General features: G+C 47.6%; 1 protein-coding gene across 1 annotated transcript in view; it reads left to right on the top strand.

Annotated features, from left to right (window-relative positions):
* Positions 1-24,721, top strand: part of IPO8 (importin 8) — a 557,903-nt gene that overhangs the window by 256,262 nt on the left and 276,920 nt on the right. Inside the window, exon 15 of the mRNA XM_085652356.1 lies at positions 17,378-17,538. Within this exon, the coding sequence (XP_085508482.1) occupies positions 17,378-17,538 (161 nt within the window). The remainder of the gene's footprint in view (positions 1-17,377; positions 17,539-24,721) is intronic.

Here is a 24,721-nt window from a genome sequence, read left to right as displayed (position 1 = left end):
TTCTTCTGGTTTATGAGCCAGTACTTACCCACATATTGTTTAATCGCAGCATGCGTTAAAAACAGCGTGGGAGGGGCCGAATAAGTCTGCGTGAATTCTGCATGAGGCATTAAGTTCCCATCTAGAAATAAGTCACCTACGGTCTCCACACCGGTCTCCACCCAGCTGCGTAATCTAGTGGCAGATAACACTCCCCTTAACGTGGGTAGACCAAACAGGGGGATATTGGGGGCCTATGGTATGGGCGTGCCAGTGTATGTCATTGCTAATTTCCAATACAAGAGTGCAATGTGTAATAGAAATGGCGGGTCCCTCACTCGATTCGCACCAGGGCATAATAATGATTGCAGGGATCCAGCCCGCTAACGTTCGGGGGAATAACCGATCTCGAATAGGTTATGACCGGCCAACCAATAAGCCACCCACTGCAGCTGGCCCACTATAGAATCACCCTTAAAATCCGGTGCTCCCATGCCCCCTTCAGTGATCGTTAATTGCATTTTAGTAAGAGACAATCTGTGACAGTCCTGTCCCCATAGTATTGAGGTCAATAATGTAACTAGTGCTCTATAGATCCAGGCATGAAGGACCACTGGGAGATTCACAAATTGGTACAATAATTTAGGGAGGATAACCATTTTAGAAACTACTGTAGCCTGCGATTGTTAGAGGCAGAATTTTCCAAAATGCTACTTTGCCCTTGAGATTGCCAAGTGTACGGACCACATTTCCATCAACTGTGTCCGATATGGTCATGTGTATGTGGATCCCTAGATATTCTGCCACAAGGGCAGTCCCAAGCGCCCAGCCGGACAACCGAGGGAGGGAGCCACTGACCACCACCACACCACACTTCAGTAGCGAGTCAAGGTCCATTCCTCCACCGGGGACCAAAACCAGGCAACGAAGGAGAAGGGTAGAGGGGTTAGGCCGCCGTCCCCACCGCAGAAATCAAAACACAGCGGAAAACGAAAGGGGGCCCCCTTGGTAGCACCAGCTAGCACTGTCCGGGTAGCCCAGCTGCAGGCTCGCCAAGCGCAGTCACAACGCCATGTAGACGGAGACCACTGCAGGTCCCCAGAAGCCATCCCACAATCTCCGTAGGCACTGGCAGGGAGGGGGGGCACAATCACCCCCAGCAGGAAGCCTGAAATCCACCGCCAGCACCTAAGGCCCACCAGGCAGGCCACCAGCTGGGACCGTGCGCGACCGCTGCCTCCGTCTGGGGGAATAGGAAAGGCCAGTGTGGTCAGGCCTGCTCCACGCACTGCAGTACTGCCTTGGATCGGGACCGCTCCGGAGTGCAGGATGACACTCAGCAGCGCTCCGCGACCTCGCTGCTCAGCCTGCAGCGGCCGTCAGGAAGTCCGTCACCAAAGCACTGCTCCACTGGAACACAGGGCCGTCAGGAAAGAGAAATATCGCTGGATTAGCGTCCCGGGCCCGGAGCTCGTCGCCGATGTGACCTCCATCTTGAGCTGCTAGTCACACCGCCTATTTCTGGTGCTTTGCAGCAGTTTTAATATATTAATTAGAGTTTATTGTTGCTCAAATGGGTGTAACGTCTGATATTTATATGTTTTCATCATCTTCATTACTTGATTTTGCTTGTGTGAAAGTGTCACTCATAGTTACACTGAAATTATGAAAATGTCACACATAGCAATTTGAAACCTTGGCAGTTATGCGTGGCGTTCATCGTGACCCTCTGTGTGCTCCCCGGCGGATTCATGGATCCAGACCCTAATTAAGAATACATATACACTCACTCACAGCCCCTCATACCTACACACACACACATTTACACACCCACATAACCACTCACACACAACCACCCATACAACCACTCACACACCCACTCACAGCCCCACCAAACCATGCACACATCCACTCATACACTCACGTACCTACTCGCACATCCACACCACCACTAACACATCCACACCACCACTCACACATCCACACCACCACTCACACCACCACTCACACATCCACACCACCACTCACACATCCACACCACCACTCACACATCCACACCACCACTCACACATCCACACCACCACTCACACATTGACACCAAAATTCACACAGCCAATCACACACCCACTCACACAGGACCACAAAACCACTCACACAGCTACTCACAGACCCTCAAACTCTGTTCAAGTCACAAGTGTACTGCCCCATCATTTACTGCTGAAAAGAAATCAGTACTGCTTGGATGAGCTTTCTTTAATGTGTTAAGCAGATTTAGACGTTGTAGTAAATACCAAACGCTTTAGCACTCATCACATTTTCTTTTTAATTATATTTATAGAAGTATGTTTAAAAGGCTATAAGAAATAAGTGTCACAATACTAAATGGTAGTGGAAATATGCCAAACACTGCCATAAAATAAAGAAAATGGGCATTCTACAGGATAAACCTGATCTTAGTAAAAGTACCTGATATGAAGTCTGCTTTTTCCAACATTCTAATCAATTCTGATCATCTAGAATACGTAATGAATCTGAGCATCAAAAGAAATAGCAGCCACTACCTGAAAATGATTTTCAGTTGTCTTGGGCGGCTGGGTGGCATCCTGGGGAGTGGATGTAAAGCCACAATGTGTTTCTCTCTCTGCAGCCTCTGCTCTGGCAGGCTTCCAAAGCGCGCTGTGAGTTCCAGCTCTCCTGGGCTGGAATTAAGAGGCAGTAGGAGGAGACCGGCCTGTTTACAAAAATGGAGCTCTCTGAAGAATACTGAAAGAGGCAGCAGAAAACAGAGCGAATGAAAACACGAGTGCTTGTGTGAAGTGCTTTAAAAAAAAGAAAAGGGTAGTTCCTAAAATAGGTCCTAAACTAGTAGAAGTGGATGGATATTAGTACTTGGTCCATTCTCTCGGGGAGGGCTAAACACAGGAAGAGGCATGATGCATGCTTGCCATGGGCAAATGGGGATATGAGAGCGACGATGGAGCAAGCAAATGGGAAGCCTATGGGCGGGCTGAAGCCCACCTATTGAATACAACAGTCTCGTCAAGATTTCGCATGCGCTGCCTATCCGAGACCTAAAAACAATGGGATGTTATTTTGACGTGGCTCTCTCACATAAAATGGCACCCTCTGTCTCAGACCAAACTTTTTACACTCCACCTCCATCACTGGCCACCTGCCAAATTATACAAGTTGAAATTATTATCTTCTAATCTATGTTGGTCCTGCCACGACCTTGAACACATGTTTTCAGGTGTAAGCTTCTCACTTATTTCGGGAGCAAATCACGAGCCAGCTAAACTGCATCTTTAGAATATATACCTACATTTTTTTACTATAATCCTGGGACCTCATGAAGCCTCACCCTGCCTGCTTAGACCTTTCAGAAGTTGATTTTTCACTCCGTCACTTATTATTAATGATTGCTATAAAATTCATTCTGCTAGAGTGGAAATCGTTCAATATTGTCTCATTCCACACTTGGTGGGCTTGGGTGACATAGCTGCATAGCTCCCACATCATTCAATATAAATTCCCAGGACATCCCGTCTCCTAGTAAATTTGGAGCACTTTAGATCTGTTCTTACAAGAAACTCTGTTTATTGCTCCCTCTGCAGGTCCTGACTAATTGTTTCCTTCCACTTCACCTGCGTAACCTGGAGAAACACCAGTGTTCTGAGCTCTTTTCTGTTCCATTTCTCTACACTTGTTTGTCCCAAACGTTTCATCCTAGATTCTCTTAATCTTCTTCTACCTTTTTATTTTGTTGCTCTCGTTTTACAACCTTGGTGCAGCAGTTAGGTTCCTTGTCATCAAGCCATCCTACTCTGATTTGTGAGAGCACTGGGATGTTTATTACTAATATTGCTTTATAAAGATACCGCAGTTCATAATTGTCAAATCTAAATTTCCTTCTGCTCTTTTTATATTTATCTCAAGAATGTATCTATACACTCCTGAGGTTAGCTTTTTTCTTTGGTAACTGTTAGGCCTTGCATCTTTTGGCGTTTTTCCCCTGTCTTTTTGCGTTCTGACCTCCTGGCTTTGACTGTTTTTGCTGGTTTAGTCTCTCTGTGCACTTTCTCACTGCTGTCCTGTGTTAAAGTGCAAGTGCTCCTATTGTAAATCGTATTATGGATTGATGTTTCCATGATTGGCATATGTGATTTATTGGTAAGCCCCTAGTAAAGTCACCGACACCGCTGCTGTCTCTGTGTCCTGAAGGCACTGCCGCACTTTGCGCCGCAACCCTGATCTCACTGACAACAGCGCCGCCACCGAGCTGCTCCTTGCACTGTGAGCACCGCACTCCTCACTGCCTCGCTTCACTCCACAGACCTGGTCTCACCGACGAAGTTGCTGCATGCTGACCTCGACACCCGTGAATGCACCATGGTTTGGGGGCACCACTCGTAAGTCACACAACGCACCACCTCATGCCATCGCCGCAGCCTGGGCCGACTGACACCAGCTCCGATCAACCGGCACTGCCGCTTGCACTGTGACCTGTCAGCACTGAAATGAGCACCGTTCCGCTCTGCAGCCCTAGTCTCACCGACGCCACTGGACAACCGTCACAGATCCCCTGCCTGCACTGTGACTTGAGTGCACCAAGAGGATCTACAAGAGGTACTGAGGGCCTGGATAGCAGCCAGACATGCCAGTGGGCAGTCTGGAGATCTCAGTGTGAAAGCGGAGGGGCCTACTCCTAGAATAAATGTCCTTTTAGGGTGGGGGCCCTCCAGGCCAGGCAGCAGTGGCTTGTCCCCAGAGGAGATGGAGGAAAGGCGGTAGGCAAGGAAGTTTGAAATAGAAAAAGTCCAGCTGGAGAATGAGAGGAAAGACAAAAGAATAGCCATGGAAGAAAGACAGATGATCTTTGATCGTGAGTGTGGTATTAAGGAGCTGGAGCTAAGAAGTAGGTCCAGCACAGATGGTGGCAGCAATTCCTCAGTGCAGGCAGAAAGAATTGTGCACATCCCCAAGAATGTAGGCAAGGAATTCAAAATGGGAGATGGTATACTAAGGTGGTTTCAGGGTTCTGAGGCAGAATTGTGGACTCCTGACACCTGACACAGACCGGTTTTAGATCACTTCATGGCACTGAAACGGTCCTGATCGCGGTGGTGGAGGAGGCAAGAAAAATCATGGACTCAGGAGGATCAGCTGCAATAATCCTCCTTGACCTTAGTGCGGCTTTCGATACTGTTAACCATCAAATCCTTATCTCTAGATGTTATGAGATGGGGGTGACAGGAACCGCACTGAGGTGGATAGTCTCCTTTTTGGAAGGCCGTACATTCCAGATCTTTGAGGACAACGTGACTTCCAAGAATGTGCCTTTGAAGAGTGGAGTGCCTCAGGGTTCTTCACTAAGCCCCACTCTTTTTAATATTTATATGAGCCCATTAGCGAAAATAGTGGAGGTGTTTGGCATACAAATTGTCACATATGCCGGCGACACCCAGTTGATAGTCTCCCTCAAAGATCCAGGACTGCCTGGAAGTAATCTCTCCAGATGTCTGGAAGAAATTTCAGTTTGGATGGAACAATCTTGTCTTCAGTTAAATGGAGCAAAAACTGACCTTATGCTGCTGGGTAGGCCTCTGCCTCCAAGCCTGCTTCTTGCTTGGCCTAGTTGTATGGGAAACGCTCCTACTCCTAAAAACCACATCAAGAGCCTAGGAGTTTGGCTGGATGCCAAACTTGATATGAAGATCCAGGCTAAAAAGGTAGCTGGATGCTGTTTTGGAATACTCAAAACAGCTCGGAAAATTCTGCCCCTTCTTCCGTTCAAGGCAAAAAAACTGCTTCTCAAGGCATTAATTCTGTCGCGTCTGGATTATGCTAATGCCCTCTATTTGGGAGTCCCTCAATCAACATTAAGCATACTCCAGATGGTCCAGAATTGTGCGGCAAGAATTCTCCTGCAAATTCCGTGGAGAGAATCAGCGAGAGGAGCAATTAAACAGCTGCATTGGCTTCCTATTGCAGAAAGGATCAAATTCAAGGCCCTCTGTGTTACTCACAAGATCATGGCCGCCAAGGGCCCACCAATCCTTCGGAGGATTGTTTCTCCATACTGTCCCAGAAGATTCCTTCGCTCCGGGAACAAACGCCTGGCCACGGTTCCCAGAATTTTCAGGTCCAGAAGTGGAGGCCGTTGTTTCTCCTATGTAGCCTCCAGAGCTTGGAACACCCTCCCTGAATCCATTCGCCTGGAGGAGGACTATCTTCCCTTTCGGAGACTCTTGAAGACGCATCTATTCCCAACCGATTAATCAGTATTCTCTTCTGTTGATTTGGTTCTTAGCGCTGGGAGGCCTATGGGTAGCCATGCGCTTTATAAATGTTTCTTTCATTTCATTTCATTTCCTAGAAGAGGGACGCTGACATGAAGGAGGCCCTCCCCAGGTATGGTCCCACTCCTGACAAGTACAGGGATCAGTTTAGGTCCAGTAGGAAAACTGATGCAAACACTGGGTTGAATGTGTGGATTATTTTTGCAGATCACTGGATGGTTGAGGGAAGGGCAGTAATGTGACAGATTTTTAGGGGCTCTACAATTTGATTAGATGGGAGCACTTGCCTAGTCTTTGTTTTGCAGAGCAGCGCCTGATAGTAAGCTGACTGACCCCAGGAAGCTTGATATGGAGGCGGACCGCTGGGTGAGTACCAGGGTCCACAGGAAGGTATATGGGGGAGACTACACCAATGGTGGGCAGGGTCCCCAGCAGAATACTCTGGAAGACAAGGGTAAAGCACGGGATTTCTCTAAAGAACCCCAAACTAATACTCAGGGTAAAGGTTCCCATCTCCCAGGAGATAAGAAACCAGGGGTCTCTTCAGGTAAGCCTGCAGAGATCGGCCCCCGCAAGTGCTATGCCTGTGAGGAGGTGGGTCACTTGAAGGGTGTCCCCAAGTGTCCCAAGAGGGCACAGCCACCCACAGGTGGGCAGTCCAAGGTGTTGGCTAGTGTAGCCCTTGGGGAGGAGGGTACCCACAGGAGGATGGGCACCCTGCAGAGTTGACCCTCGTCTCACTAATGGGCAGTGAGATGGTCCCAGGTAACCAAGTGCCTACCAACACTAAGAAATACAGCGCCTGGTTGACCATCATTGGGAGAAGAGTAGAGGCCCTCAGAGATACTGGAGCCAGTGTGACCTCAGTCCAGTTTCACCTGGTCTCTGAGGAGCAAGTAGTCCCGGGGGCATTCCACGAAGTAGTTGATGTGGACAACTGGGAGCGCCAATGTATGGTGGCACAGGTTCCCTTGAATGGGGGGAGGGGTCCGGGTCCCTTGGGGGTGGTTGTGAACCCTACCACGCCTGTAGATTGTCTGCTAGATAACGACCTGTCTTGCCAGGGTGAACAACAAACTCACTAAATTAATCTCAGACAAGTTTATCATAACACACCTGGATCTGTGGACATTACAGAAGAAGGACTGCCCTGCTGCTGTAGGACTCACTTGCTGTCTGAGAAGGAAGACTGGGAATGCTAACCTTCATCGCAGGCTAACCCGAGTCAACTAAAGGGTTTGAGTTACAGGAACATAACGAGCTCCCTAGGCCTCCCTCTAACTTCCCAACTGACTTGCTGCAATTGAATCTGCAACAGGTCGTCCCTGAGCCTTGCTGGCACCTGCTGGAGTGAGTTTCTGATTTCCAGGAAGTGCCCCCAAGTCCCGGACCCTTGGCTGGCATCAGTTGAGGTTATCCAAAGAAGAGTTGAAATCCTGAAGTGTGGCCTCTTTGCGGCAAGACTCTGCTGCTGCCTGCAATGACTGCCAACATGAAGCTCCAGTGAGATCTGGTCTTCGCTTTACAATGACTACCCATGATGACTGGCAACACACAATCTGCACTCTGCACTCCAGCAACAACAACCAGCAGTAACTGCCAGTGGGAAGCGACCATCCATGACGCTCTACCTGCCCCTAGCGGCCTCCTCCACTGCGAACAGAGCTCTTTTCAGCTGGACTAACCGGACTCCTGTGTCCGATCCGTGCTTTATTGTGGTTGGCATGAACTTGTAATGCGAAGGTGAGCACATGTGGACCAAGTATGTGGAGAAGAGGCATGTTACCCTTGAGGAATGTGTGACTACAGGGGCATGCCCCGCACTGCTCTCATGAAGCAAATAGGCTACATAGCAAGTGCAAACAAAGTGGGGAACCCTGACCCAAATAAAGGCAAAAAACTGTCTTTTAAGTGCATGTTCTGTGCATTACATGTTATTTGTCTTGTTTGTGACTTAATAGTCTGAAATCGAGACATATGGTTCAGCCCATCCTGGTTTTAGGGACGAAGATGAGACCCGATGATGTAATATGATACCAACAGAGTGTGTGAGGGTCTTTTAAACAACACCAAGTGATGCCCTGACTTAGCACAGAGCTCCACCTTACAGAAATACAAAACCCTCCGCTGGGAAGGCTCTATATGTGTAGGACACTTTAGTTGAGATTTAAGACTTTTATTGTCACCATACAAACCATCTTTCGTGGATCACTCCTTTTCAGAGTGCTTCCGAAACTCAAGGCGACACACCTCAGAAAGAGGCTGACATATTCGGAGATGGTTCCCATCTCGGACAAGGCCATGGAAAAAATATGGTGGTGGTTGGCACCAATGGATACTTATCTACAGGAGTAAAATGGTCAGCTCAAGAGTGGCTGTGTGGGTGTGTAAGTGGTGTGGGAGTAGGTGTATGAGTGGTTGTGTGGGTGAGTGAATGGCCATATGATTGGTTTTGTGGATGTGTGAGTGGGTCTGAATGGGTGTGTGGGTCGCTGTAGGGGTGCTTGAGTGGATGTATGGGTGTGTGAGTGGTTTTATGGGTGTGTGCGTGGGTGTGTGAGTGGCTGTATGGGTCTGTGAGTGTATGTGAGTGGTTTTACGCTTTATGGATGTATGTGGGTATGTGAGTGGCTGTAAGTGGCTATATGGGTGTGGGTGGGTGTGTGAGAGTGGCTGTGTGGGTCTGTGAGTAGCTGTGTGAGTGGTTTTGTGGGTCTGAGTGGGTATGTGCATGGACATTTTTTCATTGTACAACACGACAAGCAGAGCTTACCAAATAAGCATATATGTAGTGGCATGTACACTCCTGCATGACGCAGTGCGATAGGCGGGGTTTAAGGACCTTCAATTTTCCTAAAGTGCTTTACACACACTGAAACCAGGGTTTCTGATTCTGAGCTGTGAGTGGCTTTCATCAGACTATGCTTAAATCCTGATTTATCTATCGAAAGATCTGCCTATCCATTTATTTATCTACCTAGCCACCCATCCATCTGCCCATTTACGCACTCACCCTTCTCCACCCACTTTTATGTGTCTACCAATTAAGCCAACCAGCCAATCTGTTCACTCATTCTATTTCTCTCGGTCTGTTCATATAGCGACCTTCCTAGCCACCCATTAATCAATCCACCTATCTATCCACACACGGCTCCCTTTCCTATCTGTCAGCTTTAGCAGCCGCAAATCAATCCACCCATTCACTGACCTCACCTGTCCCTAACAGTCTACCTTCCTAGCCATTCATTCATCCACCCACCCCATGTATCTATTGAATTATCCCACACATTCATCTCTACTTATTTATCTCTCTGTATTTATCGACCTTCCCGCCCACAAATCTAGCCACTCACTCCCATACACTATTGATCAGTCTTTTGATCTACCATCTAAGCTATCCCATCCTTTCACCCACTTACCCAATTTATCTGTCTGCCTTTCCTAGCTACCCGTGTATCTGTCCATCCATCATCTGTCTACCCACCTCATCCACTACTACTTATGTCTATCGATCCACTAACTTAGCTGCCTCATAAATCCATCTCTCCATCTGCACTCTTTATTTGAGAAATCTAACATTCAATTAACACAGGTAATCTCCCATGTTACTTTCCATTAATAACTGATAGTATAATATAACAGTACCCCATTCAATTTCAACGTCAATAATCAATCCACCTTATATAGCAATAGCTAATCATCGACTGTGAAAACCATAATTGATCAATATCCAATACAGAATTAAACCGTTGATTACTTTTTTACCAACTTTAGCTTTATAAAACCACTTCATATATTCGCATAAAGGTTGACCACTACTGTTCTATCCTCAGTAGGGTACCATCAATCCAGAGTTAAACTACAGAGATATGCACAATGACGATATCAATAAAACAAATTCCCTTTACATCTGTGGGGACAAGATTATCAACAACAAACATAACAACTAAAGTTGTATTTGCTTTAATTTGCTGGTGACATTGCTCCGAAATGTCCTTAACACACTCGTCAGTTTTCAGACATATTGTTAACCACCTCCATGCCATATCTGGGGGCGCAGGAGGTACTCCTCTCAATCGACTTGAATGACCTATCCATTGTAATTTCTAGTTTAAGGTCATGACTCCCCTCTACTCCACACCCTACAATCTACTCTGCACCACTCCACTTTTAAGCGTCTCTACTCTACCCTGTATCACTCTATTATATGCCAGTACTCTCTTCGCCACTCTCGCCACACATCTGCACCTCTACACCACTCCAGTCTAGGCCACACAAATCCACTCTACCCACTGTACTTTATCCCACTCTGCAACACTGCACTCTATGCCAATACACTACCCCAATAAACTTTACTCTGTAACATTCAACTCTATACCCCTGCACACTATGCCATTCCACTTTACACCACTCTAATCTACTCTCCACCACTGCACTCTACTCCACTGCACGCTACACCACTTTACTCTATGCAATTACACTCTAAGCAACTGCACTCTCCCCTGCACCACTCTACGCCACTTAACTCTACACTGAAACAATCTACTCACTACTCTACTCCACTGCACTATATACCACTGCAATCTACGCCAATGAACTCTACACCACTCCACGGCACTGTACTCTTCTCTAAACCACTCTGTTACTCTACTCTGCACCAATCTACGCCACTGCACGGTATGCCACTCGACTCTATGCCACTGCCCTCTGCATCACTCAACTCCACTCGACTGCCATTTGTATCACTAAACTCTGTGCCACTCCACTCTGCACCAATGCCCCTCACTCTGCTCTACTATGCACCACTCTAATCTATAGCCGCTGATTTCAATGGCACTGTACTGTGCCACCACTGCACTTTATGCCATTATACTCTGCAACACTCTATGCCAATGCACTCTACACCAGTCCAATCTACTTTATGCCATTCCAGTGTCTGCCACTGTACATGACTCCACACAATGCCACTCCAATACACAACACTCTTTAATACTCTCCTCTACAACACTCTACTCCACTCTTCGCCATTCCACTCTACACTGCTCCACACTGTTCTCTCTACGCCACTAACGTTTAGCCACATGGCTAAAACACATTGACAAAGCCAATAGCTCTTGCATAAGCAAGACCTATTGGCTTTGCTAATGCTTGTTCTCTCTACCTATTGCAAGTAAGTATTCTATTTAAATATCATAGGCGGGGGTACTTTGCTAGGCTGATTTGTAGAAATTTGTAGATTTTGAAGGCTTAATGTCCCATCGCCTGCCACTGAGAAAGTAGAGGTGGGAGAAAGGGGGAAACCTAGCTGGCCTACTTTAGCTAGTTTAAGCGTAATTTTTAAGAAATCATAGAAGTCTGAATTTAGTAGAGCCAGTTTACGCTGTAGTGAGGCAAAAGACAGGGGATCACCTTTGAAAAAGAGATTGTGAACAAGATCAATACATTTTCTTAACCATACAGTACAAAGCCACGTCGAGCCAAGTAAACAAAAGTAAAATAAATTAAAAGAACATGTGAGAAGTAACAGAAACCATCCTTGGAAAAAAAGTACAGAGTTCTCCAAGAGACGATGAGATAGACCATGGCCTTTGGGGAGACAGAAGTGAGGGGACGCCCACAGATATGAATGAACAATACATGTCGGTGTCTCAGGAATTTAAAGATGAAGAGTCTTGGAGAAGTTGTGTTTTTGGGTTTAAATTATGGAACTCTGTGAGCTCGTTATGTGTCAAAGACTTCGACAAAGTAGATGCCCTAAATGTTGGGGATCCAAGCAATGACTAAATCAATAGGAGACGGAGCCTCATTTTCCATGTCTTCCGGGAAAGCAAATACCCAGGATTGCTTTTTCTGTTTCTTTCTTTCAGGTTGGTGATTTGTCTCTTTAGAGTTACTAGCACATTATCCAACCTCTGCAACCACTTCAATTCCAAGGAGCTAATCCTGCTCTCACTGTTAGTAATCCTCACTGTAAGGTCCCTTGGATCTTTCCTTATCGCGCTACTTGTGATCCTTATTGTCTTTATGATCCCTGGTATCCACCATGTTTGCCCTAATGATTATAGTGCTTGATGTAAAAAAAAAAAAAAAAATGAGAGCGGGTGCAATGCGTAAAGCACCCCACTTTTGAGAACTTAGGGTGTCGAGATAAGCAGGTCGTGAGGCAGAGCAATGTCATTGGACCACTGGATATCGTGGCTAGCGAAAAGATGTAAGTTAGAAATAGGCCATGTTGTAGTTGTGAAAATAACATTGAAGTGCCAAATCGAATATGGTAGAGCTATTGTTGAGCAGAGAGGGCGAGGTCCTGAGATAATGTGATAACAGTTGCTAGCTGCCAGTGATCTGATCATCTAAACAACCAGGAAGTTGGAAGGGCCCAAACATTCTCAAGAATAGTAAAGAGCCCCATGTAGCTGGACCATCATAGAGAAGAAAAGTTCAACAATTCTTGTCTTCACATAACAATTACAAGTGGCCAAATAGTACAGTTTCTTCACCAAACAAGACAAGGGATTTTACTGAAGCAGGGATATGCGTAGGATTTCACCTCTAGGCGAACGATTATGGTTGGGAATGGCGTAGCTCCCCATGCGCGACAGCCAGAATATGCAGCGTGGTGATGTTCCAGTCAGCGAGGACTGCAGATCGGGGCAAAAACCTACTGTAGGAGAAAGGGTAATTCCCTTTGAAATAAATTACTGGTGTCTGCTCCTCTCACGGCGTTCAGGTACTGCGAGGGGTAGGCTCAACGGCTTGTCAGGCTCAGGCAAGTGGCACCGCTATGATGAAGAAAAGTAGACACAGCTCCTGAGCACTGCGTGTGCCCAAATCATAATTTAGGGTGTCATGAGTGTTCTTTCGAAGGCAGCACAGCCTCTCCTCAGGTATAGTGTGTGGGCTCCAACCTGAATTGTTGCAGCAGTTTGCTGGAAATTGGCTCTGGGGTTGAGATACTGCTGAGTGTTCCCTGGGGCTTAAAGAGAAGCTGCGGGCACACATGCGCTCCAAGCCATGCTCCCTCTACAGTATGCATTAATAAGCATGCCGTTCTCCGCAACAATCCACATATCCCCATTACCAAGAGATGAAGTACGTAGGTTCACAAGCCCTCTAGTGGTCGATGTACCACACCACAAGATGTTGCAGACAATTGGAGTGCACAGGGATCCCATTGGCGAATCCTGCAGCCACCTAAGGGCAAGCATTTGTAATGCAATAGGTCTTGCATTACTGATAGTTTGAGGTATTGGCGTTGCAAATAGAAATGCAACACCAGTATTTCATACTTTCAGTAATGTGAGACCTGGTGCATTGCAAATGCTTGCCTAGTGAGCCAGGAACCAGCATTGTATGTCTCAGTGCAGTACTGCAAGCTGCGCCTAGAGATCCATAGTGAGCAAGGCATCAGCACTGCATGTCTAGGTGCAGTACCGCAAGCCGCTCCTAGAGGTCCCCAGTGAGCAAGGCACCAGCACTGCATGTCTCAGTGCAGTACCACAAGCTGCTCCTAGAGGTCCCCAGTGAGCAAGGCACCAGCACTGCATGTCTAGGTGCCATGCTGCAAACTGCTCCTAGAGGTCCCCAGTGAGCAAGGCACCAGCACTGCATGCCTAGTTGCAGTACCCCAAGCTGCTCCCAGAGGTCCCCAGTGAGCAAGCCACCAGCACTGCATGTCTAGGCGCTGTGCCGCAAACTGCTCCTAGAGGTCCCCAGTGAGCAAAGCACCAGCATTGCATGTATTGGTGCAGTACCACAAGCTACTCCTAGAGGTCCCTAGTGATCATCATAAACTACCTATGCGAAACAGTAGACAGCTGCTTGAAATATGAGTAATTATATGTTTTATGTCGTAAGGCCGAGGTGACATCAATGGACAGCTGACGATCCACTATAAAAAAACATGCACGTCCATGTTCAGGTAAAAGATAAGCACGTCTGCCATTATCCTATCTGGGCCGTGCTGCTTAAATTTGAAAAAAGCGATGTGAGAGAGAGAGTAAGAGCGAACGTGTCCTGCTTGCAACAGCAGGCACAAGAAAGCCAATTAAGAAAATAGTGCTTCTAGGCTCTAATTAAAGAACACATGTAACATCGAAGTTAAAGAGCCCATGGGACCTCTTTTGGTCACATAAGGTACTGCACCCTGCAGAAGATATGGTAAATCTACCATACCAATAATGCAATGCATGCAAGACAGTACTGCGAGTACATTCAAATAGCTATATCCATATATACAATTAGTAGCTTTGAAATGTGAGAAAATAATTATTACGTTAATTTCGGATTAGGTTGTACTCTGTGTGGTGCTGATGAAGGGAAATTTATAGATGGTCTCATATAAATGTGAGATGTTCTACTGAGTGTAGTAACCACTGCCAGCCTAGCTTAGGACCAAGTGTGTGTCCTGCCTGAAGTCTTTTAAGAAAATAGTGCCTTGAGGCTGTAGTTAAAACCTAGGGAGTAACAATACATTTAACAGGGGGTGTCCTCATGGGAGGTTATAAGAAGAGACATGGTGGCACTAAGGAGGGACTACTAAGCCTATTGACCCATGAAAAGCCACCATTTACAAAGACCGGGACAGGAGCCAATTAAAAAGATGGGCGGAAAGTGGGCAGAGCTTTATGCCCATATCCTGAATACAGTATGTCTCAAAGAGACAGCGCAAGCGCTGCCTAGGTGAGACCTAAAAAACGAGTTAGATTGCCAATATTAAAGCAAAAGCTGTTTCTCAGTGAAAACGCCTAAATTCAGGAGAAAACAACATTTATAAAGGCTGCACAGTTATTGTATGTTATGTTATAGGGGTATTTGTAAAGTGCTCGGCCACTCCTAGGAGTGTCCCGGCACTAACTAACCCAGTTGACAGAAAAAATGCAGCGACTATGGGTGACTCCACTCTCATTGAAACAGCCAGGTTTTTAACTTTCTTCTGAAAATGAGAAGAACCTGTACTGTCTCAGAAGCGGCGGTAAACTATTCCACAGCTTAGTAGCTGTTACCTGAAACGAGCGACTGCCCAGCCGAGAGCGTGCAAATTTTGGCACGACCGTCAGCTTCTGAGTTGAGGATCGCAAGGTTCTAATAGTAGCATATGGCTGGATTCTTCTCCTAATGTAGGGAGCTCCGAACATTATGAAAGGCTTTGAAAACTAGTACCAAGGCCTTAAAAATCACCCTTTTCCGCCCTGGAACCCAATGCACAGACATCAAGAGAGGCGTCATATGAGTTCTGAGGTCAACCAGCAAGACGGCCCTTGCCGCTGCATTCTGTACCACCTGCAAACGCCTGAGGAAGTAATTCGGGAGGCCGAGATACAGAACGTTAGCATAGTCAAGCCTAGATGTTATCAAAGCTTGTACCACTGTTTTCCTGTGGGGAACTGAGAGGAGAGGGAGAAAGTTCCTCATCATTTTGAGTAGTCCGAAACAAGTGGCGGCCACAGATTGAACTTGTGCCTTCATGGACATGTCCGCATCCATTTTTACCCCAAGGTTTTTTTTACGGTGGTCACTGGACAAATGGGTGGGGCCATTCCACACCGGGACTATGGCCGAAACAGATGATTTCGGACTTATCGGAGTTACACGGCAGTTGGTTTTGCCTGAACCAGGAGAACACGTTGGACAGGCAGTTGTTAATATAATCTCCTCTCAACATCTCGTTTTTCCCATAGGTAAACAACAGCTGCGTGTCGTCAGCGTAAGATATGACCGTAGCCCCATGATGTTCTGCTAGGAGTGCCAAGGGAGCCATATATAGATTAAACAAAGTTGGGCTCAAAACCGAACCTTGTGGCACTCCAACCCTCATAGGAGGGATAGGGGCAGTGAAAGGGGGGGACCATATGATTTGCTGGCGGCTATCGAGAAAGGAGGCGACCCACCTGAGGACCGTGCCCCCAATACCACAGTCCTGAAGCCTGTGCATAAGTCGATCGTGGGGTATAGTATCGAAAGCCACTGAAAGGTCCAACAGTATCAGTACCGCTTTCCCACCACTGTCCAAAGTGGTTTTAATGGTGTCAGAGACTTCCAATAAAGCCGTCTCCGTACTATAATTAGATCTGCACCCAGATTGACTGGGATGCAAAGCATGAGTAGTCTCAATGAAATTAGTGAACACAGTGTACTTAACAGCTGCTGAAGCAACAAAGAAAGACGAGAATCATCAGGAAGGGGAAGAGCATTTTCAGTGGAGAACTGTACTATGATTGGCTATGGACTGTAATTTTAATCCCATGGTGTTCATAGCAAATGTCATTAAAATAGTAGAAAGAAACACATGGTGCTGTCTTAGAATTCTGACATCCTCCTGTAAACTGATCTACAGTTTAGTTCCATAATGTGTTAACCAATGTTACTGGTCTCACTCATCTGTAAACAACGTTTTGAAATGCAATTTGCATAAAAAATCAAGGGATCGGTTGTACAGAACACTAAGCCATGTTTTCACATTTTTGGGGTTAGACTCATGCATTAACATGCTTTCCTCAGGAATTCAAAAAGACACATACGTAGCTGTTCGCATTAATTATTTCTTCCAGAATTGATACTGTGACAATAAAATGCACTTGTTCCTTCTAGTAAGAGAGCAACAGTCAAGCTAAAGTTCGCTAAGTGAGATTCAGCATTAAGTGTATTTGGTTTTACATTTTGAACTTACGGCATCCTGCGAGATGAACTTCCTTTTCTGGAAACTTACTTTGCAGTTGTCAAGACACCAGCCAACTGAGGAACCCTGATAACTTCACTCTGTCTCAGGTTGTGCTAAATGGCATGTATACATTTGTTTATGTAACATGAGATGATATTGTATGACTTACTTGTCTTTGTCATCCATGTGAAACAAAATAAAATAGATCTGGGTTTGTATTTGCATTTTCATTGCTTGGGTGTGTAGGACATGCTTATTCACTTTTGTCTTCATATTATAATGATGCAGTATTATGCCTGTGTATATATCAGCAAATACTCGTCTGAACACACATTTGATTCAGTATGCGTTTCTCTAAGCTGCTATGCTGCATAGTGATGTTGCATATTTCAGAAGAAAGATCGCTGTTCCTTATGGCTTTTATCATCTTATTAATTAGCCAAAGAGTATGTGAAGCCCTATGTCAGACCAGTGATGCAGGAGCTGTTGCACATTGTCAGAGAGACAGAGAATGATGACCTGACGAATGTGATTCAGAAGATGATCTGCGAGTACAGTCAGGAAGTGGCGTCTATAGCTGTAGACATGACACAGCATTTGGTATGTGACATCTAAAATGGGTAAAGCATTGTTATGGAACGTGTATATATATATGTTTGGATGTTTCTTCTCGCTCAACCTCTGGATAATAATGTGACCTAAAACAGTGTTGCTCTAAACTTCAGGTTGCTTTTGTATTTTCTATTTCCTTTCTTTGTCTGTGGGCATATCTATCTTTTTTTATAGCATTTCTTTGTTAAATTTGTTGTGACCCATACAAAGATGCAGTCCAGAATACCCACCAGGGTCACAGTGGAAAACAAAATAATCAACCAGAACATTGTACAGTCTGTAATACAGGCAACACACCACACCCCACAGAAGGGACAAGCAAAGACCGAAGATAGGTCAATCAACAGCGAAGTGAAAGCTGTTAAGATAAATGTAGAGAATGGAGGAGAAAACTTAAAATGGGTAGGAAAGGGGGAACTCTGGGGAGGGCCCTAATGGGTGGTTGGGAGCAATCACCCCTCAATGGGAAGCAAGGGTTATTGCTTGTGGAACTGAGTGGGCCCAAGGTGGATTAAAACGTCGGCAAGCCTGTCGGTCAGTCCCAGCCCACCGCAGGCCACCCATGAGCGCAACCCCCACCATGGGGTGGGGAGTGAGAGGTCCTAGTCTTGCAAGATTGGATAGAAGCACAGATCATTGTCTATAGATGTTCATGAGGGGGGATGGAGGACGTGAGCAGGGTGATGCCCGGGGGGCTGAAATAAATCAGCGGGTGCAGAGGAGCCCTCGAACCGGCAGTCACATTGGCAGGATCACCTCTTTAGGAACGTACCTCATACTTACTCAAAAGCTTGTAATTTATCGTTCAGTGCACAGATGATTCTCTCAAACCGTGCCTATTCTTACATACTGTCTAGCCAGGGCTAGAGGTAGGGGCCTTGTGCCGTTTTCCAGTAGTTTAGTATACCAGTTTAGCCACACCTAGAGCTGCAGATAGCCATCTCTTGCCATGCTGTGTCATGGGTTGGAGGTCAGCATTGTTGTGTCGGAAGACTAAATAGGTGGTGAGTGGTCTAGTCACTTGGAAGTCTCTCTTCAGTAGGTCCCACAGCTGAGTTAAAAAAGCACTAAGGCAAAGTTTTTCCTGGTGTGGATATATTTAGCAATGGGAGAACTGGGCAGATCAATGTGCGTTCTCCCCAGGACGCACAACAATGCATGGGACAGTTGACTCTACCAACACATTTTGGGATGGGGATGTCAAGCTCCTGCTGCAATTCCTGAAATGTCTTGATGGAGCAGTTAGATATCAAGTCGTCAATGTGTCAGATGCAGTGTGCGACCCACAGTGACAAATGAATTGCCACCCCAACCACTGTGATTGCCTCATTGCGCCATATTGGTGCTTTCAAATGAATACGGCTTGAGATTTGCATCATTCTGTGGGCCCTGTCTCATGCATATTGTTCACAGCATTAGCCATTTGTCATCTTCCTTTAAATGATGTTCTTGTGATCATGGAAAAGAGAGAAAAGGTGTATCGTTTCTCTTGGTTTCAGTTCTGTAAGAAGGCGTCTGTTGCATCTGAGTCTTGTCTCCAGTGAAAGTATCTGTTGATTTGATGATTCAGGCGTGATGCGAAGAGATCGACCAAAAAAAGTCCACATTCTTGATTTAGGACACAAAATACTTCTGGGTCCAACTTCCACAAACTTGAGTCCTGAAGATTTCTTGAGTTCCAGTTCTGCCTGTGGAGGTATTTTGTCATCACCGACACTTAATTGTCCAGGCAGAAGTCCTTGGATATTTTGGTCAGAATCTTTAACTGTGTTCCATCCGGGTGGTTTTTATACCTCACAGAGGAGAGGATGTCCATTTTAAGTAGTACACAACATCCCGCTCTCTCCGGTCCAGCATTTGAATGCAAAGTATTCAGCCAGATGTTCTAGGCAGTTGATGTGCAACTTGCATTCCTGATATGACCATTTTCCTCCTGAAGATGATCTTCCACATCTTGTGCCCTAGGCTGTTCTGCTGGCATCAGATTCGGTGATCAGGTCCTCGTCTGATCAAAGATGTCCCTTCTGTTTTATGGCTCCATATGGGCTAGCCATCATCAAATCTTTTCCTTGGCTTCTTCTGAGAGCGGTACCAATTTCGAATAAAAGGCCCCCATCTCAAATAGGAGGCATTCAACCTCTTAATTACCTCGTAGTCGAGGGGCTCCGGAAAGATTGCTTATTTCGCAGATTATAGTAGGCCCACTATTCTTATGATCTGACCCACTGACGTTCTTGGTTTGGAGAGTGCCCTCCTCAATACCTGGGAAATTCTGGCCATCTTCTTGGACTGTTGGCTTAGAGTATCTTGACTGAGTCGGAAGAATCCCTGAAAGGTTACTGTCTGAGAGGGGGTCATACTGGATGTATCCCTGCTGACAACAAATCCCAGATCCTTCAGGAGTTAGACTATTGTCTTCAGTTTGTTGATCAGTCTTTCCTGTGACTCATCCATTATGATGATATGGTCTAGATACACTTTGAGATGGACACCTTGCACCTTGAGTGATTTTGTCACCGGCTTCAGGAAATTCGTGAAACATCATGGCACCGGTGAAGGTTTTCAATTTAAAGACCTGCTTTCTCCATGTGAAATGCAGGAACCTTGCTGGAACATGTGTGGTGTGACTATAGGGATCACAAAGTATGTGTCCTTGAGGTGAAGACGTGCCACCCAATCTCCCAGATGCAGAATATCTCTGAGGAGATGAATTCCCTCCACCTTGAAGTGGTGATTTACTAGCCACTCATTAAATCCTCTTACATTTATTACCAGAAAGAGATTACTGACGAAAACCCTTGGGTTTATGTAAGATCTTGAGATGGTGCCTTGCCCTTCCAGTTCTGCTACTTCTTGCTGTATTAGGAGCAATTCCGAAATGACCAAGGGACATTGAAGAGGGACCTCTTTGGAGAGCAATACATTGCAATGTCAAAACCCATTACAGTCCGGGGTATTCAGACACCTGATGTTAACATTCTCTCAACGAGAATCTTAGCCAGTATGCTTCTACCTTTTACATAGCACGAAAGGGAATGCACTTTCCAGGGTAGTTTACTAATTGGTTGCTTCAGCTCCTCTATAGCGAAAGAAGCCTCTAAATCTGGTCTAGTATTGCCAGTCTTTCTTAATATAATGCCTCTCTTAAAATGTTATCTTTGGGGAGCATGGCTGTAAGATCGGCTTGCTGAGCACCCCCTGTCTCTGCGTCCTCCAGATAAGACCTTTTTGATAAATTACTGGGCCTTGTCCAAGCGAGTGAAAGTGGAATCGAAAGGCCCCGAAGGCAACTGCTCCTGGTTCCTAGAAATCCATACCCTCTAATTCGGGATCTACCTTTATGAGGAGTCATAGTTTGGAGACTGAGTTCCTTCTGGGAAGGAGAGTAGATTGCCACAATTCCTTGCGCCCCTAAAACATCTGAGCCCTTGTTAGGGAGACCCTCAGTGGGAAAGTAGTCCTTGGATGGAAGTTGGTGAAAGGCGTCTCCCTTGTGTTTTATGGGATGTTTGGCCTTTGCTTTGAGAGATGTCAAAGGTGGCCTCAGCGGCTCTGAGGATCCCAAAGGTCCTGAATGATCTTTCCTCCATTTGAGGGGTTTGATTGTAATATCTTCCTCTCTAGAGGCACTAATGCTTTATAGATAGCTTTTTTTAACAGAGGCGTCAACGACCTCTGCAAGATGATCATCCCATGGGATGAATTCCACCACCCCCTCTCACAAATATGAGACCCAGCCCCCATAAATTATGGTTAATGTCCTGCTGTGGGCAGGCAACTGGTTCCGAGAGAGGCACAAAAAAGCAGACCAGTCTAGTATAAGGACCTGAGGGGTATAAAGGTTAGCAAATGCTTTTGGTTATGGATACCGAAGGTGGAGAAGAGTTATTACATGCGCAAACCACAGTAACGATGGAAAAAAAAATGCTTTTCAGGGTCAAGCACAGCTGAAATGAGAAGTTATCTGCTGCTGGAGCAGTGAAGAAAGAGGAAGCAAGCACGACTCCTCAAGGGATAGGAGACTGAGGAGTGGCTGGCACGAATGCTTTCTTTACCAGTGTTTTGGGAAACGTAATTTGTGTTTTAGTTACATGTGGGGTGCTTCCAGAGAAAATAAAGAAATAAGTAATGCATAATCCGCATCCGCGTTCCTGACATAGCAATCAAAAGCTTGTGAATCGAAAGGAGGAGCCTAGCGCGCAACCAAGATGGCCGCGTAGGTGCGAGGCTCCCGAGGACCACCACGACCTCCTGAATTAATCCTGGTTATATCCTGTCCTTGTTGAGGGGACTGCATCGGTGAACCCGAGCTGAGGCGCCATCCGTTTTTCCTTTTCGAATCGGACCCCGGACACCGGTGGGAGCACCGATTGAAGGTTGCGGCCTTCTCCGCGCTGGCCCCCCGGATTGGAGTAGTGGGGCGATCCAGGGACAAAGCGAACAACAGCGGCGGGCAGGGCTGGGCGACTCGCGTATCCCGTGCTTTCACTTTCGCTTTTGCGCTCTCCTTGCCCTCAAGCGAGGTAGGGTTGCGGAGCGGGGTGCGCTGGTGTGGCCTTGTCCAGGTGTCCGGCTGACCCGCCGGCCGTGAGTCGTCCTGCGGCCCAGTGGTCGCCCTCCCCCCCCCGGAACCCGTGAACTGGTTTACCGGCCCTTTCGAGGAGATTGGCACGACGGTGGGAGAGCAGGCATGTCCACCAAACAAGATGGCGACCGGGCGAAGGTGAAGACGACCCGCCGCGGCCCGGCGCCTCAATCCAACAGTATGGACCGCTACACCCTCCAGAAGGGATCTCCGGAGACATCGCGCACATCCCCGGCGGGCCCGACGGAGGCATCTGCTCAACCGGTGGATCTGACCCTCCGGGACGTCATGGGCGCCATCGCAGAGATGACGGCCTCGGTGGACCAGCGCTTCGACACCTTAGCGCAAAAGATAGACTCGGTCCTGGTGGATGTTAGCCTCGTGAGGGCTGACTTGTCCAAAACCAACGACCGGGTCGATTCCCTGGCCCACACCACGACGAGCCTCACGACGGACGTGGTGGCCCTCCAAAAGGAGGTGCGCCGGCTTGGCCAGGTGAGCGCCCTGATGGACCGGCGACTGGAGGATTCCGAGGGTCGGGCCCGGAGGAATAACGTTCGCATTGTGGGAGTGCCGGAGGGACGAGAGGCGGAGGCGGCAGATCTTTTTGTGGAAGAATTGATCCTTACCCATCTTCAGCCCCGGGGGCTGAGTAAGCTTTTTGCGGTGGAACGTGCTCACCGGGTCCCTGGGGGCAGACCTAAGGCCGGTGCCCCGCCGCGGCCTCTCATTGCCCGGATTTTTAATTTTCGGGACAGAGACGCTATCCTGCAGACCTCCAGGCAACAGGGACCGGTCAAGCTTGATAACATGGATGTGCATTTCTACCCAGACTTTACTCCGGCGGTCCAAAAACTGAGATTGAGTTTTATCGGAGTTAAACGTCGCCTACGGGACCTGAATCTTAAGTACTCAATGCTTTTTCCAGCTAAGCTAAGGGTGGAGGTGGATGGGCGCACGCACTTTTTTGACCGACCCGAGGCGGCTGGGGACTGGTTGGACACTCTGCCTGGAGATCGGGGCTGAGGGGGTGGGGGGGGTGCGGTTGGCGGGGAGGGCCCGCCGGATCAGATCTGAGGGGTGAAGAATAGGCCTTGCTCTGGACAACATTCCTTTACCATTTACTGATCGTTTATGTTCCCCTCCGATGGAGGTCGTGTGGGGTCTGTTGGGGGCTTCCCTCCTCCTCTGGGGGACTAGTTAGTTTTTCATCTATGGGGCGACAGGCACACTGCACTTTGGGGGGGCTGTCTGGGCTCATGCAGGGGTGCAGGGAGGGGGGAGTTCTGTTGGGATGGGGGGGTGGGGGGGGGGGGGGTGTCGTTTGTTTGCACCGCAAGGCAAGCCCTTTACTGTATTGTTGCTCTCGAGATGCTCTGTGGGGGACGACTGATTGCTTCTACGTATGATGGGGGGTAGGGATTTGACTGTGTTGTCATGGAATGTTAACGGTCTGGGGGACAGGATTAAGCGTGGTGTGGTCCTGCAGTACCTGAAACGTATCTCACCAGATGTTATCTTCCTGCAGGAGACACACCTTATAGGTAACTCCTTTCATGCCATGAATCGGCGAGGCTATCGTTTGGTGGCCCACTCGGGCTTCACCTCGGGCTCGCGGGGGGTGGGTATCATGATTAAGAACTCGCTCCCGTTGGAGATTGATGAGGTGCGCCATGATGAGAGGGGACGCTACACTGTTCTGGTGGGTAGAATGGAGGGTAGAGTGTTCGTTTTTATATCAGTGTACGTCCCGCCTGGGTTACAATCTACTACATTTGCGGATTTGGGGCGCCTCCTCCTGGACCTCCCGGGTGGCCTGCTGGTGGTTGGGGGGGACCTTAATGCGGTAGTTTCTGGGTCTCTGGATCGCCATCCCCCTAGGGACCTCCCCCGGGCACAGGCCTGGCTGTCCGGCCTTTTAGATACTCTGGGCCTGGTGGATTGCTGGCGACTAAAGCATCCCGCGCAGCGGCAATACACCTTCCACTCGGGTGCCCATGGTAGCCTCTCGCGGCTTGATTACATCCTTGTCCCGGCGGCCTATGCTGGGAGGGTGGGAGAGGTGTGCCATCTGGCGCGGGGCATTTCAGATCACTCCCCAGTACTGTTACATTTCGATGTCTTCCCTAGGGGGGGGGGCAGGGTGGCTCCAATCAATGCTTGGTACTTGCGTGACCCCACTATTCGTGCCGACTTGATCAAATCCTTACAGCGATACTTTGATGAGAATGTGGGGTCTGTCCCTTCGGCCATCTCCCTGTGGGAGGCTTTTAAGGTAGTTCTCAGAGGGGAGGCCCTCTCCTTTATCTCCCAGTCCCGGAGGCGCGAGCGGGAGGAGGTAACCCGGGTGGAGGCCGAAATTGCGGAATTAGAGGGTGACCTGGGGAGCGGGGTAACCGACGCCAAGTTGCATGTTCTGCACCTCAAGCAGGCGGCCTATAGGGCCCTCGTCACGGAGGCGGCCAGGGGCCTCAGTAGAGAGCAACAGGGGCGACTGTATGATGTGGGTGATAAGGCTGGTAAATTGATTGCGTGGTTGGACAAGAGGGAGAGAGCGAGTCGTGTGGTTCCTTTGCTTGAGGGGAT

The sequence above is a fragment of the Triturus cristatus genome, chromosome 4_1, assembly GCF_964204655.1.
Source record: "Triturus cristatus chromosome 4_1, aTriCri1.1, whole genome shotgun sequence".
Classification (NCBI taxonomy): Eukaryota; Metazoa; Chordata; class Amphibia; order Caudata; family Salamandridae; genus Triturus; species Triturus cristatus.
The sequence above is the reverse complement of the archived record's forward strand: the minus strand, read 5'-3'. Positions and strand labels throughout refer to the sequence as shown.